At 41.1% G+C, this 19,317-nt stretch overlaps 1 protein-coding gene across 7 annotated transcripts in view; it reads left to right on the top strand.

Annotated features, from left to right (window-relative positions):
• The window catches only part of tfeb (transcription factor EB), a 32,410-nt gene extending 15,087 nt beyond the window's left edge, over nt 1–17,323 (top strand). For all 7 annotated transcript variants that reach the window (XM_079682589.1, XM_079682586.1, XM_079682584.1 and 4 more), the window contains 10 exons: nt 3,904–4,008; nt 4,379–4,579; nt 7,287–7,385; nt 7,570–7,758; nt 8,501–8,590; nt 12,552–12,669; nt 12,804–12,854; nt 13,562–13,637; nt 13,755–13,902; nt 13,991–17,323. In XM_079682589.1, coding sequence (XP_079538715.1) covers nt 3,979–4,008; nt 4,379–4,579; nt 7,287–7,385; nt 7,570–7,758; nt 8,501–8,590; nt 12,552–12,669; nt 12,804–12,854; nt 13,562–13,637; nt 13,755–13,902; nt 13,991–14,605 — 1,617 coding nt within the window. In that variant the 5' untranslated portion in view covers nt 3,904–3,978 and the 3' untranslated portion in view covers nt 14,606–17,323. The remainder of the gene's footprint in view (nt 1–3,903; nt 4,009–4,378; nt 4,580–7,286; nt 7,386–7,569; nt 7,759–8,500; nt 8,591–12,551; nt 12,670–12,803; nt 12,855–13,561; nt 13,638–13,754; nt 13,903–13,990) is intronic.
• The last annotated feature ends 1,994 nt before the right edge of the window (nt 17,324–19,317 follow it).

The raw sequence follows: 19,317 nt of genomic DNA, 5'->3' as shown, positions 1-19,317 counted from the left end.
GACCTGTAACCCGGGCATCCTCCGCTCTACATCCTCCCACTGGCTGTCAGGGTTTGAAGTGAAGGGGCTGTGACATCACAGCGTTGGAAACACAATGACCGCTGTGTGCTCTTACTGCGTCACAGATGCCTGCTGCTTACCCCGGTGGATGCCAGGCAATGGGAAGGCCCATGTGGGAGATCATGCTGCCTGGTAGCAGTGTGTCACCATATGATATGTAGAAGTGATATCCTGTCACTGTGTTTATTTGTGGATCATGGCTTAGTGACACTTGGAGGCTGTGTGATACACATATAGCCACTTATAGCTTCAGATGTGTTGGAAAGTTAGATGGTGTAATGTTAATGTACTGTAGCCATAATGTCTCGTGTCAAACTGTGAGTGACACATACAGTATGTGTCCTACAAACAGCAAAACACACTTTTGCTGTGTTTTTTTAATTTTTTATTGTGTTGTTGTCTTTAGGAGTAGATAAGTGTAAGTAGTGCTGAATCTTAGCATGTACAGTACACATTTTATCTGCCTTGCAACAACACATTCCCCTCAACTTAAAATCTGACGGATCAATCACAACTGTTTATGAGATATGTTGCAGGTTAGAAAAAAATATTTTTAAGAGGAGCGACATTTATGCACTTTCGAAGATGGCTGAAGCTGATGTGGAATTTTCTGTTGAAGTCTATCGCGTTTTCTAATATCACCTGACCAAATTTATTTGCATCTTCCAAAGAATATGACACATGAACTCGCAGATCTGTCTGTCAAGCAAAGTAAAAATACCTTTTTATCTCATGTAGTTTGTTTACATTTTTCCATCATTCAGGGCTATGTCACATGGGTCATTGCTTTGTGTCCTTGGTTGGTCTATCCAGTTGTGTCCGGAGGCATTTTGGAGGTTGCTGACTAATGAGCATTTTCAATTTAGTCTCAAGGGCCTTTGAAGTATACAGCCTGAAGGTCTATCCTTAGACCCTCGAGAAACACAGTAGAGCTCACATCTTCTTGGGGTTGGCATTCCTACCTTCTCGATTGAGTTTGGAGATGTAATCACCCCATTTATAAATACACTTTGCAGCATTCCACCTCTGTGTGTGTGTGTATCTGTGCAAACACACTTGTTTGTCTGTGCAACTAAGAACTTTAAAATAGAGAACTACTAATGCTACATCTTTAGAGGGCCTGTCTACAGCTCCAGATGTTAGCAGTAGGTATGAAACGGCATCAGTAGTTGTTGGCGTTATAGGATTATCTGTCCTGTGAGTAGTGTGCCTCTACCTTCATTTTTGTTCATGGAGAGTATTTTAGTATTTTTGCAGTGTGGTGTCCTGGGATCTAAGTTCTGGTTCATGTTTGTGTTGGAATGTGTGTGTTTCGATGTGTATCTCTGCATGGGAGTGTGTTTTTCCTGTGGGCCATCCAATGGGCACAAAGCGGGCAGTGTGTGCCCCCTCGGGTGCTGAAATGTACACTTCGGACAACAGGCGGCTTCAGTCCTCAATAGGAGCTGCCCTTCTTATTGTACCTCATGCACAATGAGCTTTTCTCTCTCCCTCTGTCTTTCTTTCTGTGTCCTTCTCTCTTTATAACCATATACAGACAGTGTTACTGATGAGAGACTGGAGGAATCAGATTTTGATTGGTTGTTTGGACCCTGATGTCTCTGTCACTACTCGTCTGTATGTAGTTGTCTCGCATTGCGTTACCATCAGCAGAGACTTTAGAATTCATTTGAAACCTGTTTTTTTACAACTTTGCGAGATCAGTCGGGCTTAGTCATGCAGGGGATGAACACAAGTCATTGCAGAAGGGGAACTGTCAGTCCTGGGACTCCCCGCTGAGTGTGCATGCTTAAATATTTGTGAGTGTGTGTGTGCGTGAGAGAAATAAGACAGAGATTTTGTAAGGGGTTTATGGGTGTTCCCCATCGTCCTTCTGCTCACATGATCACCCAAGAACAACAAGACCACATGACTCTCACATGACTTCCCCACGGTAATCGAGGAAGTACCTTACAATACACCCTTTTTTTGAGGGAAAGAGTTTGGGCAGAAAGTGTTAGTGCTCACTTATCTCCTTCCCTGTGCCCTCTTTTAAACATGAGAATACACTTAAAACCTAAATGAGAATACATAAACAAGCTTAGGTGGCCTGGAGATGTGCTTTGTTTTGTTTCAGTTTGCTCTACAGGGCCTAATGCAATACTCAGCAAAGTCAAATCACACAAATAGGTTTGCTAATTAAGATGAACGTTACATTTTGTATCTATGTTGCTTTATTCTTGACTTGTGGATTTTTTAGTTTAGAGATTTTACATCAAGACAAAACCCTCCATTGAAATTTGAAAACAGCTTCCTGTGATGTGTGAATGAGACCATGTGAATGGTTGGAAAGATTATTAGTTTGCTATGTTTTCTTTATTAGGTATTATCTCATATAACTTTACAATGATACACTGTATTTTATATTGGCAGGGTTCTTATTTCTCAAAAAGAAAATAACGATTAGAAGCTGCAAACTATTGTGACGCCTTGAGATGAGTCTTATAGTTTGTTTATCGTATATACAAGATAGACGAGTACTTGCATTCTTTAAAGAGCAAGATTTATTCTAGAGCCATTTATTTGAGGACTCAGACAGACATGAAGGAGACACTGTAGCAAATGCTAAGATATTAACACTGTATATATGGTTAAATAAGGTTAGGGGTCTGACAACATGTCTCTGAACAACTTGTAAAGACGACTGGGTGCCTTTGATTCAGTTGTAAAATAGAGTGCATGTGAGTGGAAAACTAGTCATGCAACAAGACAATGTTTGCAGCCATACCTGTCGTCAGAGTGGCACCAGTGGAAAGGCCAAGGTCTTTGAGCGGACACCTCTCTGTCGAAAATGAAAGGACCAGGATGTATTTAGCATAGCTTGAGTTGACATAGTACTGTTATAATTGGCTTAATCCAAGGTTATCTACAGTATTTAACTGGCCGTTATTTTTAATTAAGAAAGTGGATGTCAACGGGTAGTTACTGTTCAGAATATGATCTGGTTTGTGATTTCAAAGATAATAATACAGGGTGTCCGCGGGGTCTTAAAAAGTATTAAAAGTTGATGAATCAATTTAGCGAAAATTAAGGCTATTAAAAAGTATGAAACGGCATTTTCCAAGGTATTACATTTTGTAGCTTGTTTTCAATAAGTATATCAATTGTCCAAAGAGGTTGTATTCTACAGTCTGCCTGAATGTAATCATGGCGTAGGTGTGTAGTGTGATTCTGTGTAGTTTATTTATAGCATCCCGTTGGATTGGACGTCATCTGAACAGGACATCGCACGCTCAATGCTTGATGGCGCGAAGGTCCGTTTACGCCGGTTGTTAAACAACATCGTTATGGGGAAATGCAAGTCTGCGTCCAAATGGTTGGAAGATAAGGAGGAAGGACAATCAATACTGTATATAATGAATATGAGGTGAAGTGTGTGTAACCAGTGTAACCAGTTAAAACTCAAAGTGGCGATGAGGTCTTAAAATGTATGGAAAGGGTCTTAAAAAAGGTCTTAAAGGTTGTTGCATTTGACTTCAGGATTCCTGCATATACCCTGTAATATCAACATTGTTTTTGACCATAATTTGAATAGAGGAGTCATTGCTATTAATGTTCAACCACTTTATATAAATGACAACATTTGCTTTATAAATGTTTATTAACATACACTTGATTGTTTGCAGAAAGCTCAATGGTTTGGTTATTTAAAAGCTCCCTCAAACTTGAATCCATATCAAAATCTGATGTCTATAATAATAATAATAATAATAATAATAAACATTTGAGACCTTTTTAGTTTTCACTTTTCCTTTCTTCTGGGCCCAACTCTCACTGTCCTCTCACTTCCTTTGTCCTCCACAGCTTCCTCTACCTCTCGGGCTGGACTGCGGTGCCTTGACGTCGGCTCGCCCTCCCCTGCCCCCTCGCCCCCCAGCCATGGCCTCACGCATTGGCATGCGGATGCAGGTACAACGCCACCATCCAATATGCAAGCCTTTTAATAGCTATGGATATCAATGTCTTTCTGGAGAGTTGTATAATCGAGTGGCCCCTGGAGACAAAGGTATTCTGGTCAATGTCAGAGCTTTGTTGACGTGCCATTTAATTGAAGGACATCTACACGCATTAACCACCGATACACTTGGCCGTGCTTCGCATCCGTTGCATATATTAGCACATGTATCATACATACTTTCCATTAAGGCCGGTTAAATAGGTAGAATAGAATGGGAGTCACCAGTTGTTGCATCCTATCAGCTCTTTGTGTCCACTCATGTGTCACAATGCTTTAATGATTATTTCTGTGTTTATGTGTGTGTGTTGTTTGTGTGTCCAGCTGATGCGAGACCAGCTGCAGCAAGAGGAGCAGCGGGAGAGGCAGCAGATACAGCAGATACAGCAGCAGCATCAGCAGCAGCAGCAGAATGCAGCAATGCAATACATGCAGCAGTGCATGGCTGTGCCTCCTGCACCCACACCAGCCATCAACGCCCCACAGCATCACCAAAGCATGCAGGTCCCTGTGGAGGTTCTTAAGGTCAGTAGGGCTGAAAAACAATTATCAACATGAATGTGTTTATTGATTTTACTTGTACTGATTTATTATCAAATCAACTGCTTAATAAGCCAGTAAAATGTAGGAAACATTTTTAACAGACACATCACAATTTCCCTGGGTTCTCAGAGTTCATGGTGAAGACTCTTAAGTTGCTTGTTTGACTTTGTTTGTCAAAGAGAAAAAGGTATTTCATTTACATTGATATGAAAACAGATAAAAACTATTTACTATTTACTATTTGAGAAAATGGAACAAGTAGATGTTGGTTATTTTATGAGTTGTATTCGTCCGTTTCATTCTTGTAAACTTGATATCTTAGCCTGGAGGATTTATTTTAATTTGGCACAAACGTCCACTTGGTGTCAGTGATGAACTGATTGGATTCAAGTGGTCAGAGATTAAATGTCAGGGTCACTGTGACATCATAAAACAAGTTTTAGTCCACAGGTCCAAAATTAATATGTTATTCAAATTCAAAGATTCACATTTTTTATTGTCATATGCACAAAGCTACAGTGTAGAAATGGCAATGAATTCTTGAATCCTGAGCTCTTCTAACAATGCAACATACTGTATATAATAAAATAAAGAAATACTAAATAAAAAGTAGTGCAAAAAGTCTATATATCATTATTATGACAATTCACAACAATGAATAGGATCAAATGAAGTTCTTTTCGACAGACATGGATGGTAAAAAATAGAGTTAAATGTTTACATATACTAATCACTTAATTGAATGACTGTTTTAGTTTGTGAATGAAGTTTATGCTTTTGATCATGACTAAATTATAATCGGAAAGTTGGAAATTATTTATGAGAAGGAATTTTGTAGAAGTATTTGAGAGGGAAAGTAACTTAAATAACATTTTCTGATTTGATAAAGTGTTTATTGAACGCAGAATGCTTTCTCTCCACCGTCTTTTACGACTAGTATTAGACCACCGTGTGATCATAACATAATTAGTGTAGTAAGACCTCCGCTCAAAATGCCAGCAAACTACAAAGACAAAGCCCTAAACAGATCTCATTGAGAGGATTGGCGGAAGAGAGTAAAGATGTTGGTTAAGGGGGGTTACAAATGGCCAGGGGGCTGTGGCACTTCCATTAATCCACTCACATGTTGCTGAGCAGCAGACAGGGCAGCAGTGTGCAGCCGAGGTGCTCAGGACTTCACTGGGGCGTTGTGGCCTTCACATAGCAGCAGCAGCAGCAGGGGAAAACAGGGACAGATTTGAAAAAAAAGGCAGAGAAAGAAAAATGCGGTGGAGCAGCAAGCAGGTAGGGAGACAGAGGGGGGAGAAGGACGGGCCGATAAGAGACGTTTGACATGTTTAGTGATAGGACAGACAGGAGGATGTAGATAGTCTGACAGAGACTGATAAAGCTTAAGTGACATTTTGCCCGATTCCAAAGATGCTTGTGTGGTTCCTTATCTTTGACGATGTGTGTTTGTGTGTATACTGGATTGCACAATGCTCCATTATGTGCGTGTGTGTTTGTGTGACTTTATGGTATTTTGTAAACCAGTAACTGTATGGGGCAATTTGCTGTATCGACAGTTTACTCTGTGCATGCGCGTGTCGAATGGTGTTTATGAAATCTCAGTGTTTAGAGTTGTCAGTGACTTTCCTTTCATGTTGCTGATAAGGACTTCTTTCTGTCTGTCCATCAGTCTCACAGAGCCGTCAGAGCTCCTGTGCTTGTTTGGATTTCCTCTGTGCTGACAGCATTCAGCCAAAAAGGTTGAATAGCTACGGCTGAATAGTTGTTCCTCTGTCTCACGAGACCCAGAGTCGCTTAAAGTTGACAACCAATCACGTGTGTTCATCAAGTATGTCAAGATTTGCTGTAAAAAAACAAACATACACAAAGTAGCTCGAAGGTGAAAAAAACATGAATGTACGGCAATGTTTCTGGGTCATTTGATATAATCCTGCTGTTGGTTATAAAGCAGAGGGGGTTTGGAGAGCTGAGTCTTTTTCTGTAGTAATGGGGAGCAGGCCTGCTTTCTACTGAGCTTTACTCTTTGATGTGAAGGAATGAGGCCAGCCCTTTGCTTTATGTAGCCACACCAGAGGATTTAGTGGCTTTACTCCTGCAGGCTTTACTACTGACTTAATGCTCCTATGTGCCATCACATTGTTATGGGACAGGGATAATGAGGTGTCCATCTGAAGCACATACTCAATTTTTTACCTTTTAAAATGTGATTGTTAAACCAGGCTGAGCTTATATCACTCACAAAACATTTGTGTTTTAATTCAAATCTAATTCTGGTGATGGGTATTACGCAAGTGCCATCACTGTCTGCTTTGTTGTTGTTTGGCCCTGGTATGTTACAAAATAGTCTGAAATAGGAGGTATTTTACAAGTGCACTTTGTAATATATATAGATTTAGCTAGCTAACTACAAATTCTGTAGGATTCATATTTGTATATAAAGGGTTTTCAGTTAGTTTAAGAGAAAAAGCAGTTTTCAACCCTTCTGTTTATATTTGGTTTAGAGATCATCCCTCTAAACATTGCTAAATTACGACTTTATATCATTCATAGACAATGTTTTTGCCTATAATTTAATCAAAAAGGAAACGTTAACAGGATCAACAAAGAATTGGACCAATGTGCAAAATGAATAATGGGTTGAGATTTGATCACATTCTTTAACTGCCTACTCTTAATACAGGTACAGACCCATCTGGAGAACCCTACGGATTACCACATCCGTCAGTCTCGGAGGCAACAGGTGAAAGAATACCTCTCCACCACCTATGCCACCAAACAGGTACGTTTCTGGATGCCTTTCCTGTGCACTGTTTATCTCATTTGATCCACTGTATGTTTTGCCTGTTCCTGAGTTTTTGTTTTGTTTGTCCAACAATCCACTCAGTGTTGCACTAAGCCATTAACAGCATCACCCTCTCCTTCTCTCTCTCTCTCTCTCTCTCTCTTTCTCTCTCTCTCTGTAGATGGTCCACGCAGTAGTGGGGCCAGTGCAGCCCTCTCCTCCCACAAACATGGGTCCTACAGGTGGCTCAGCGTCCGCCCCCCCACCCCTATGCTCCCCACACATGCGCACAGAGCAGCTCATGTCAGGGAACAGCGCCCCAAACAGCCCCATGGCCATGCTCAACATCGGCTCCAGCCACGAGACAGAGGTAGGCGTCCTCAAGTGGCAATGAACATTAAACATGTTCTAAAGTAGGGTTTACAGCAGCCCAGATTGAACAAATATCCTTGAAATATGACTTAATTACAGTCTTGTATACCTTATGAGGATTGAATATTGCCCCCAAAGTGACATTATCTCCACCTTTTATGAAAGCATCGTAATGATTTCATTGCTCTTTGGTAGGCAGGAGCAGCGTTAGCAAATGCATTGGTGTTAATGTGTCATATGTACAGTTGGTGTGTGGGTGAATGAGTTGGTTAACTGGCAATAACTGAGACTGGCTATCATTGGAATTTAAATGCTCCATTATGGCCCAGCAACAGTAATTACAGCTTAACAAGTGACAGCAGAATGTAGGGCCCTTTGAACCTGGCAGACTTTGACCCACCCTCCTCCTCCTCCTCCTCCTTCTCCTCCTCAAACTCTTGACCCTCTTGCTTCTTTGAGTGTCTCTGGGAAAAAATATACTCTTACTAGTTAGCCTTCATGACAAAGAAGTTCTCTTTAAAGTCTTCTCTTGAGGGAGACATGCACCTGCTGGTGAGTTGTCCTGCAGGCCTACATCGAGCAGGTTTCAGGTGCTCTGATAACCAAACGAGCATGCACGGTATTTGCCAAACATGAAGATAAGATGTAGACATAGTTGCAGTGTTTGTCTTAAAGTTAAGCAAGTTAGGTCATTAAGCTTATCAAAATCACAACAGTGACACCCAGTTTGATTTTTCCAGATGGATGAGGTCATTGATGACATCATCAGCATGCAGTCCAATTACGATGATATTCAGGCCTACATTGACCCAATCCAGATGCCAAACACAGTGAGTACAACCAACCAACCAACAACGTGTGTGTTTACAGTAATTCTCTATTTCTATACGAGTTGTGTATTTTCGCAACTAACTGACCCCATGTTGTTGGCAGTTTAACTTATTTGAACCGGAGATCTAAGAATAGAGGATATCATTTGCTGTACAGATAAAGAAATCTTTAAAGGTAATTGTGTTATATTACGTAAAGATGAGTGATTTGACTTGACATGGGTACCCTAATGGCAACTTTATAAAGTTATTATTATTTATTGTTGTTATTATTAAGTCAAATATTTCTAGAATCATGTTCCAATAGCATGTTTTATTGTCCATTTACAAAAAAGCTTTTTCACTGAACTCTGGATAGGAGCCCCTGACCTTATTCTGGGTCATTAATTAAATATTAAAAATATTTAGGTATAATCAACAGCTAATTTTACTTGTGTGTACAAGGGAACATTTAAAAAAAAAAATATTGAGTTGCATACAAATGATCTAAATTAGACCTTTTCCTTTTGCAATTTTTTGTAGGATAATGACATTTAGGAAGGAATAAGGAATACATTTGCTATGCAGCATACTGTAAGCCTATTTGTGCTGGCCAAATGGCTCATACACCTTTTAATGTTTCACCCTTAAAAAATGCAGAACTAGAATCCTCTAAGGTTGTACAGTATTCACGGGGTAGGAAGTCCTCTGAAACCCTGGCCCACTATACTTCAGGCCCAGTCTGCTCTGAGAGAGTTATAGGGTTGGAAATGCAGAGTCATCAGTATTGCTGTTCCTGCATGTGTACCATCTTTCTCTGTCTCTGTCACTGCATTCCTTTTGTGGTTATTTTTCTTTTTTGCTGTTATTGGGATGGTGTTGCAACTTGTGTTAAACCTCAACAAGTCTGAATGAATCTGCTTTGAACCTGCTTTTTTGAGTTGTCAGTTTGTTTCTGTATTTCCTCATATGTCTTCATGCACCACACAAACATCCATATACACATTTCCAGTGTATAATTGACTTAAGCACTAAACATTCCATCCTTAAACCTTGCTGAACAAAGTTAGAAACCAAAGAAAGGACATGTCAGAAGAGGACTGTACAGTGCGTTGTGTCTTAGGGAACAAACTCAGAAAATTAACAATTAAACTGCCAGCAGTTAGAGTTCAACTTGTTTACAAGATATTTGGAGAAAGAGGGAGAGAGAGAGAGAGGGAGGTGGAGAGGGAGAGGGGGAGGAAAAGAAGGGAGGAGGGAGAGGGGGATGAGGGCAATTTGTGCAAGGGGAAAACAGGCTGAAAGTCCAGTTAGGGGAAAGTTCACTCTTGTTTGGTGGGGAGCGGAGGTAGAAGAAAGACAGGATCGGTGCTGCTGAGGTCAGTCTGCCAGGACAGGGGCAGCAGAGCCAGAGAGAGCTGTGAGTGCTACTGCTGCCTGAGAGAGAAGAAGAAGAAGAAGAAACGCCTAGTGAGGGAAGGTGTAGAGGATGAAGGAGATGAATAAAACGTATGCCATTGTGGAAGTTTTTGAAGAACAGATTCAGCTGGTAAGACACAGAAGCGCAGTTGTATGTCAGTCTGTTTAACATGAATTTGGTGCGTTTCGAGTTTATCTTTCCCATTGAGAGAACCACAGGATGCAGTGAGGGCTTTAACTCTCAGCCTCAGGTCCCTGATTATAAAATGAGACACAGCAAGGGAGTAGGGTGGGTGAGGCTTCCGATTTATTTGTTGGTGCTCGTGATGGGTGTTTCTGCAAGACTGAAATCAGAACTCTTGCACGTTCAATTTAACATTAAGCGCCATGTTGGGGTTAACCGTGTAATTAGGGTATACATATTAGCAGGTTCAACTAATGCAGGCTCAGCTCACTGTGTGGTCGTCTATCTAAGTCCCTGCTTCACAACTATGTGTGTGTGAATGTGTGAGAGAGAGGGAAACCCGAACAGCCTCCTGTAGTTTTATCTTATAATATGTTCTCTGTGTTTGATGAGTTATTATTAGTAATTCTTTTAAGTGGGTCTGCATGCTTATGTATGTGTTTTTGTTTTTGTAACATCACACTGATTGATTAGATTAGGCGATTGATCAACCCTGAGGAGGATCAGTGTGTAAAGTCAGAGAGCAACTCGAAACTCAGATCAATATGTTGGTAGTGCTGCCTTTTCACAGCATAATCACTGCTCTTGTGTAAAGTGTTTTTGTGTTAAAATACTGGAGACAAAGCTCAGAGCCTTGTTCCCAATTGACAGACCAGTTTGCAAAACTCACCTGCTAATCCTGATGGGGATTAAAGCGGCAAAATCCATGGAATTCTTGGAATCTCAAAGTTTAGTAAAAGCCGGGGAACACCACTGAATACCAGGCACAAGTGAGCAGTTCAACTCCTAAGTGTGTGTGAGTGTGTATGGGTGGTTAAACTGAGCCATACTGAGTCTCAGTCACGCTTGCTTGTTCAATTGAGTTAGATGGTCTCTTATTGTGAGAGTGAGGCTGCCAGGAACATGGGAGGTCAGTGCAGAAGCATGGAGGATGCTGGGAATACATGTGTTTTCTCTATAAAAGCACAAGACATTGGGGTGTTCAATTGACTTGATGCACAGTTTAGGTTAAGTAGGACGCAGTTAATATGTCAGGGTTATCCCAACTGTATTATATCATTCAAAATGTTGAAAATCAACAAGACAAATGAAGATGTCGTTTTCATATCTAAACAGCTTAACATACAATTACACTTAGCAAATGTGTAAGAAACCCATTTCCTCCTCCCAAGTGAAGATTTATACTTGATTAGATTTTTAATGAAGCATATCATTTACATACACAAGTGAGCCTGTGGAGGTGTGTGTGTTTATACGTGAATGTGTGTGATCTCACATCTCACACGGTAGCCAGCAGATAACGTATCTTGTCCTTCAAGTTCTTTATCTCCCAGCCCTCATTAGCAGTGTTCACATTTGCCCTCACTTCAGGGAGTAGTACACGATTTGTAACGAGGTATAAAAAGTCCTTTGCACTCAAACTATATGGAACAATTAAAAGGAAATCACGTCTTTTTAGGAGACCATGCAAAACAAAATCTCAGCTTTTATGCAATGTCTAAAGTTCAAGAGTTAGGAGACCACGACAAGTGTGAGTTCAGGAGCTGCTTGAGGCGAAGGAGAGAATCAAGCCATAAAGAGAGATAAGGTAGATGGGATGATTGTCAATCATTGCTGTGTGTTTGGCAGGCTGCTCTTAGGTGTGATATTATGGCATTATCTCCTGCTATCTGTTCTTTAGATCGCCCTAAATGTTAAAACTAACTTTATAAGGATACTTACTAGGTGTAAGGAGCTGTAAATAGGTGGTCCTTTTAGAGCCACATTTTGATTTAGTACTGAACTTTCTATTTAAATTACTATTTTACTTTGATTAGGTTCAACATTCATTCCCCATGGAGGTTTTTCGGTTTGGTTTATCAGTTTGTTTGTCTCCAGGATACCCTATTGCCATATTTTCATGAAACTTGGTCAACGGTAAAGCATGGACTATAGAGGAAGCCATTTAACTTTGGAGCATATACATCAATTATTTTTCACTTTTGTCAACACTGCAAAACATTCAGTGCCCTCCGTGTGCCCTTCTAGTTTTATGGAATCTGACATTGTGTTAAATAGTGGACTTTGGAACAGGCAAAGATGTCTTAAAGTGATCATCATAAAAACCTTTTATGGATTAAAGTGTTTTTACGGTTTTCCTTTTGAGTCGAGCAGAACTAAAACATAAGTAATTTATCAACTGAGTGCTTTTGAGGAATTTTCATTCACAACTACTCTGTTCTTGGAAACCAAAGCATTTATTTTCACTCTACTGGCTCCTTCATTCTGCACAGCTCTCATAATGAAGGGATTTTAAAAAGATACTATGTAGACTGTTTGTTTTCCAATGTGTATAATTGTTGTTAATGTGTAACTGTGTATTATGTGTGTCCTCCCCAGCTTCCCCTGTCTAGCAGCCACCTGGATGTGTATACAGGGCCGGGAATGAAGGGTCCAGCCATTGCTATGACCAGCAACTCCTGTCCTGCCAACCTCGCCGTCAAACGAGAAATGACAGGTGCGAAAGGCAAAGTTATACATAAACTTTCTAAACTAATAATATTAGTAGAAGATTATATAGAGGACTGATCACTGATAAATTGTAGAATATTAGCCCCTAGTTAATTGCTTTTTGTTTTTGCAAAGACACAGAATCCCGTGCGATGGCCAAGGAGAGACAGAAGAAAGACAACCACAATCTGAGTAAGTCTTTCCCTAGCATGCTCTCTACCCAAATCACACACACACACACACACACACACACACACACACACACACACACACACACACACACACACACACACACACACACACGCAAGCATGCACACACACACACACACACACACACACACACACACACACACACACACACACACACACACACACACACACACACACACACACATACATACATACATACATACATACATACATACATACATACATACATACATACATACATACATACATACATACATACATACATACATATATATATATATATATATACACACACACACACACCATCATTTTCTCTCTTGCAAACAGTTTTATAAAGCCTCTCACTGATTTAGCTGACATAGCGGGTGGATGGTTAACCTGCTCATTTCTGCTGTCCTGGCACTTAAGTGTAATTACCTGTGACCGTGTTTGTGTGCCTAAACAATTGTCCCTTTTTAGTCCTTAACTTTTATACCCATAATGCATTGATCTATTATTTTCTCATAAACACTACAATACCAACCTTAATTCATGTATTTGTTGATTTGAGACACGCTTAAGTATCAAATCTTGTAGTGTCATAGGTTAAAACAGCTTTGAACAAGTTCTACTTTTGTCATGTTTTTGATTTCTCTGTACTATTATCTACATCATGTATTTACATTTCTCTCTTTCTTTTTCTTTGATAGTTGAAAGGAGGAGGAGATTCAACATCAATGATCGTATCAAAGAGCTGGGCACAATGATCCCCAAAACCAATGACCTGTGAGTTGCTTTTATAATGCTGTATTTTCAGTGTGGATAAAATGTCTTGAATGAAATCTGTTACTGCCTGATACTTATCTATGGAAATGGCCTGTGTATACTCTACTGTGTGCATAGTGACGTGCGCTGGAATAAAGGCACGATACTGCGGGCGTCTGTCGAGTACATCAAACGCATGCAGAAGGACGCACACAGGTCCAGAGAGGTGGAGAACAACTTCAAAAGGATGGAGATGGCCAACAAACAAATGATGCTACGCATTCAGGTAACACAACCACAAACACATGCAAAGAAACACAATCACAGCACCTACGTTGATACTGATGATATTGCCCTCCGCCCGCTGTCTGCAGGAGTTGGAGATGCAGGCTCGTTTACATGGCCTACCCAACAACTCTCCATCAGCCCTGAACCCCACCGACCTGATGTCTTCTTATATAAAACAAGAGACCAGCCCCGTGGAGAACCTCGCTCACACAATGGCACAAGCCCACCACCAGCCCCAGCACATGCCCCAGAACCAGGGTCACCCCCAGGCCCAGCAGCACCACTTCCTCCCACAGAACCACCTCCACCCCCAGGGCCAGGTTCAGCAGCAGCAACAGCAGCAGCAACAGCAGCAGCAGCAGCAGCAGCAGCAGCAGCAGCTGCCCCCGCTTCCCCATCACCTGCAGCAGCCTCAGCCACCTATCCAGTACCCGGCCGTAGGCAGCTCCCAGCCCTTTGACTTTACCCAGTCGCTGGACTTGTGTGATGGGATACCCGGCTTCTCAGACGCCATGTCGGGGCTGGGCGACCTGGGCGGGTTGGACGTCCAGGGCAGGAGAGGTGAGCTGGGCTTCCTGATGATGGACGAGCCCTTGTCCCCTATGGGAGGAGACCCACTGCTCTCCGCAATGTCCCCGGAAGAGTCGGTCGACTCCAGCCGCAGATCCAGCTTCAGCATAGAGGATGGAGACATACTTTAGACACATACTTACACACACACAAACTCACACAAACATGCTAAAGTTTTCGAAAAATGTAAATCAGCATCAAAAGTGACACATTTACAGCACGTATAACAGAAAGGAATCAGCCACCATTCAAGACATTATTCACCCGGCACAAACTATACACTTCACATAATTTTAACATGATCCATGACACATGGATGTGGTACAATTATTTCCCCTTAACGGCGCGAGCAAAAGAAGGCACACAGCCATCTGTATCCTGTAAACGTTTGCGCACACACACCAGTGCTTGTGAGCTTGAATCGTTGCCCAACAGAGCGTTTACAACACTGCCAGGTCAGGAGTTAAATTGCACACTTGACCTTTTTTCTGTAAAGATGGCTCTGAATCATAATTAAACAGGGGACACAACCAGCAGTTAATTAGATTGAAGTTATCAGATACAAGGACAACTGAGTGCATTGTCTCACTTGATAGAGGACAAGTTATTTTGTCCTTACATCAACCTCTTTGAGGAACCATAAATGATTGAATGAGCGATAGTGAATAAAATGGAAATAGCTTTAAGGTCCTGCATGCATAATTTATCTGAAGGGGAAGTAGTCAAGTTATTTTGTTCCCTTCCTCAATCTGTTATTCCAGTGTTGGCTTCAGCCTGTAGCACCAGCTGTTTGACAAAGACCTGTGTTAGCCTGCTAAGCTAAGTTGTATTCCTCCAATGGTGAAACACATTGGGAAACATTATAAAACTCAAAGAAGAAGGTATATAATCCAGCCTTTTTTTAGCAAAGCCCCTTTAATTTATTGCACCTACCCCGCCTCCAGCTGTAGTTGTTGTCTTCTCATTAATACACACTGCTGTCTCCCAGTTATACACCTTTAGCCTTGACACTGTCATGACCTTTACTGTGCAGAGAGTAGGAAAAAAAAGTGGATGCTCATGCAGCATGTCGTCCAAAACAGTCAGGTGTCTAAATACTCAGGTACTGTAACACAATACACAAGCCGGATCAGATTTAAGCAGAAGCAGATGTTAACCTAAACGGTGTCCAGCCCATAACCCCTATCAATGTGCCTTTTCATTTTTGCAGCTGCTGCTCTTCAAGGAGATGTTTTTATAAGTTGGGGATCACGGCCAGGGTTTAGATTTAATATTAACTTTAATGTCGCCTGTAAATGCTTTAGAGTTTCCTACTGTAGCATCCATACCTCTGTCGGTGCCGGAGATAAACGTTTCCTCTTTTTTCTCACTAATTGACTCTGAAGGGCCCAGCTTGCATGAGAAGCCCGGGTGAATGAAATATAAAGTGACAGGGTTTAATACTGAAAAGAGAAAGAGAGTTTTTCTCGGCTGACTGCATAAGTAGTGTTATCTTCACTGTTAAAACACAGCATCAGCACACACTTGCATGCATCCACGTTCTCACACGGTTCACAAACGTGCAGGTGCTCACCTCGTACACAAACATGCGTTATCATGCTCACATACAATACACACAGTGCAGCCTTGAGGCTGTTTCAAATCAGCATGTGAACAAGTCTCCTGTGCTTCAGTCTCTCCCCGACGAGAGGAGTGACGCTGCCAGCTGCAGAGGTCAAACTCAGGTCTGCTGCTCAAACTGCCACCTAAAGGGAAGTGTTATCCCACTGGCTAGCTATCACAGTGATGGTGGGGAGGCTGAGGTTGACCTGAGTTGTCTCTGTGTTGGTGGACCTGGGGCTTGGTTTTGATTTGATATAGCTTATGATAAGTACTGATAAGGTAGAAACGGTAGAAAAAGAAAAAAAAGTTAATAGTGATTTTTTTTTTTATTAAAACAAGTGTTTGTTTTCTTTATTATAGTTTGTTGTTTATTTTATCTACGAAAGCACTGGAAACTATATTACTGTTTTGACTTTGTACATGGAAGAATTGTGGAATAAGATTTATTTCAGATGTATGCCACTAAGCCACTTAAATGTATTTACTTGTATTTGTTGTTTTAGTTTTATTTCAATTTTATTCCAAACTACCCTTTCTTCTCAGAGCCATTTTCAGTAAGCTCACTGTAAAGGCACACACAGGAGTGGTTTGTAAACTTCCATATTTCAACTGACTTTAGAGAGATTAAGAGATTATGTACATTTACGATGTCATTTTTATATAATTTGGTTTTTATTTTTCTCTCTATTTTAACTTTGAATTTTGGAGCCAACTTGATTATTTGGTTTGATTGAATTCAAATTTGCTCATTTTTTTAAATGTAATATTCACCATTGGTTCTGGTCAGACCGAAGCAGGTCGGCGGTTTCGCCATGCCTCCTTCTTGCCTGGCTTTGGTTTCCATGGAGACTGGATGACTACTGACTTCATATAAACTCTGAGCCGAGGAGTCTTGGTTGCCATGGCGTGGCATCACCGACCCTGCATTTGTCTCTACCTTTCTGCCAGAGTCGTGCCTTTTCCCCATCAGCCAGTTTGACTGTTGTTGTACTGTCACCCAGACAACACTCCAAAGAGCTGCTCAGGCCTCCTCTACTCTTCCACTAGAGGGCGCTGCAGAGCAAAATACACAGGGAAAAGTGGTTCTGATTTTACTGAGAATATAAAATGTTTTACCAGAATCCATTCACTGGCTTTTGGCGTTTTTTGTATTGATGCGACTTGAGAATTGTGCGTATGTGTTTGTTTGCGTGGGTGTGGCCTTATATTAAATGGGAGTGCAAAACAATATCTCCTTCCAATCAAAATTATGTGCATTTGGTCTTGTTATTAGGATTATATGATGCTTGACATTCACTGTGCAGGACGATGTACGTACAGAGTTTGAAACCAGTTTTTTGCAATCATGGCATGAGAGTTACACAAGTGTGATGCGGGAATTTAGAGGCTTCAGTGCACAAACACTGGTGAAGGGGACTTTTGGGATGAAGACATCTATTTCCAGCCATTAATCCTTAATTAATTAATTAATTTCTACATTTTTCAGCGTAGACATCTGGATTTTATTTTTAGAATAATTTATTTTAGTTTATTGATGTTTTTCTATTTTTGGGGGGCACAACAAGTTATTCCATTCAGAATATTTTAGCCTGAATTTTTTTTAATTCTAGGTTTACAACTTGTTAAAGAAAGTGAAAGTCTCTTTTGAATGAACGCAAACCAATATGTCCTCCTAAAGTAATGGGGGAAGGACTGCGATTATACAACGAAATTTGGTGAAGAATTGCAAATGCGTTTAAATAAATTGCATCTGCCCCTTCAGCGTTTGTAGTTAAAGATTAATTACGAGCTGTCAATTAGTCAAATTTCAGAAAGTGAATATAAGTGACCCATTGTTTGAGGATAAATTGTTTAAATTAGTGTTTGTGCCCCTCGTCTTTGTTAATTTTTGTCATATGCAGATTAATTAAGGTTGTTGCATTATAGTTCCACCAGAGAGCACTAGAGATCTACATTATTGAAGTGTCTCCTTCAAGTCACTTTTGTGAGATCATTGTCACAGCAGAGGAGAGAAAGGACTGAGTTCCCATTTAATTAACCATATTTTAAATACTACTTAGGAACAAGTAGAATACAATCTAATTTTAGCATGTTCATAAATGGCGAGCAATATGGGATGGGCTGTATGTGTTTGTGCAGAAAACAGCAGCAACTGTTTGACATATTTTTAATGCAAAGGTTTTGCCCTGGTGAATTAAACCCACTTTCCTAAAATCCCAGCATAGCAGGAAACAATTTCCAGAAAAAACCCTAAACAAGTGGAGGTATTAAGATTTTGATAAAAAAAAATGTATTTGCGCCAATTTGGTCAAATAAACCTACTTTCTCAGAGATGGCGGCCCTTCCATTTCACCTGCCGCCTTTATTCGTCTTCTTTTCTTCTCTTTTGCGGCTTTTTTTCCTTCATATCTTCTGATGTATTAGTCCAGGGCTGCTTCAGGATGATCCATAAAATCGTTTTACAGCCTTTCTTAAGTTAAATCGGGGTAATCTTATCCCTCATCCACACACACACACACACACACACACACACACACACACACACACACACACACACACACACACACACACACACACACACACACACACACACACACACACACACACACACACACACACACACACACACACACACACACACACACACACACACACATAGACTGATGCCGCAGAGCATGTTAAAGTGTAGTGCTGGTGTCTGCAGCCCATCCACAGGCCCATTCTCTCGGGCCTTTATGATGCTAATGTACTCCCCAGTCTAATAAATCCCTGTAGAGCTGCAAAGAGTAGATCTTATGGCTCACTCCGATCGCCACCTTTCCGCCCATCTCCCCCATCCAACACACATACACGCACTGCTATTACCGCAGCAGAAGTGCCTGCCTTGCACTTCCACAGATACTTGGGTGGCTGTTTAGTAAGAGCGAGAGAGGGGAAGGGTTGAGCAAAATCAAACATGAAGGTGCAATTGAAGAGATGTTGGCACGCGGACGGAGAGTTTGGGCCCTGTCATAGTGTGCTGGTTGAGGGGAGACACACAGAAACACTCATCCCCCCTTTTTCTGATGTTTGGACCACCTTGATGTAGTTTTGGCACGGTACCTTGAGCACCACCATGCTCTACAGAGGGGCGAATAAGAGGGAAAAGTCAAATAATCGCTGAGGTTTCTCTTTAATCTTCAACAAGATGCTCCATTCAGAGCTGAGGGTGGATCCTCTGTCGGAGCAGGGAGAAATTAGA

Source organism: Notothenia rossii (genome assembly GCF_949606895.1).
Source record: "Notothenia rossii genome assembly, chromosome: 5".
NCBI classification, from domain to species: Eukaryota; Metazoa; Chordata; class Actinopteri; order Perciformes; family Nototheniidae; genus Notothenia; species Notothenia rossii.
This window is presented reverse-complemented; position numbering and strand designations above follow the sequence as displayed.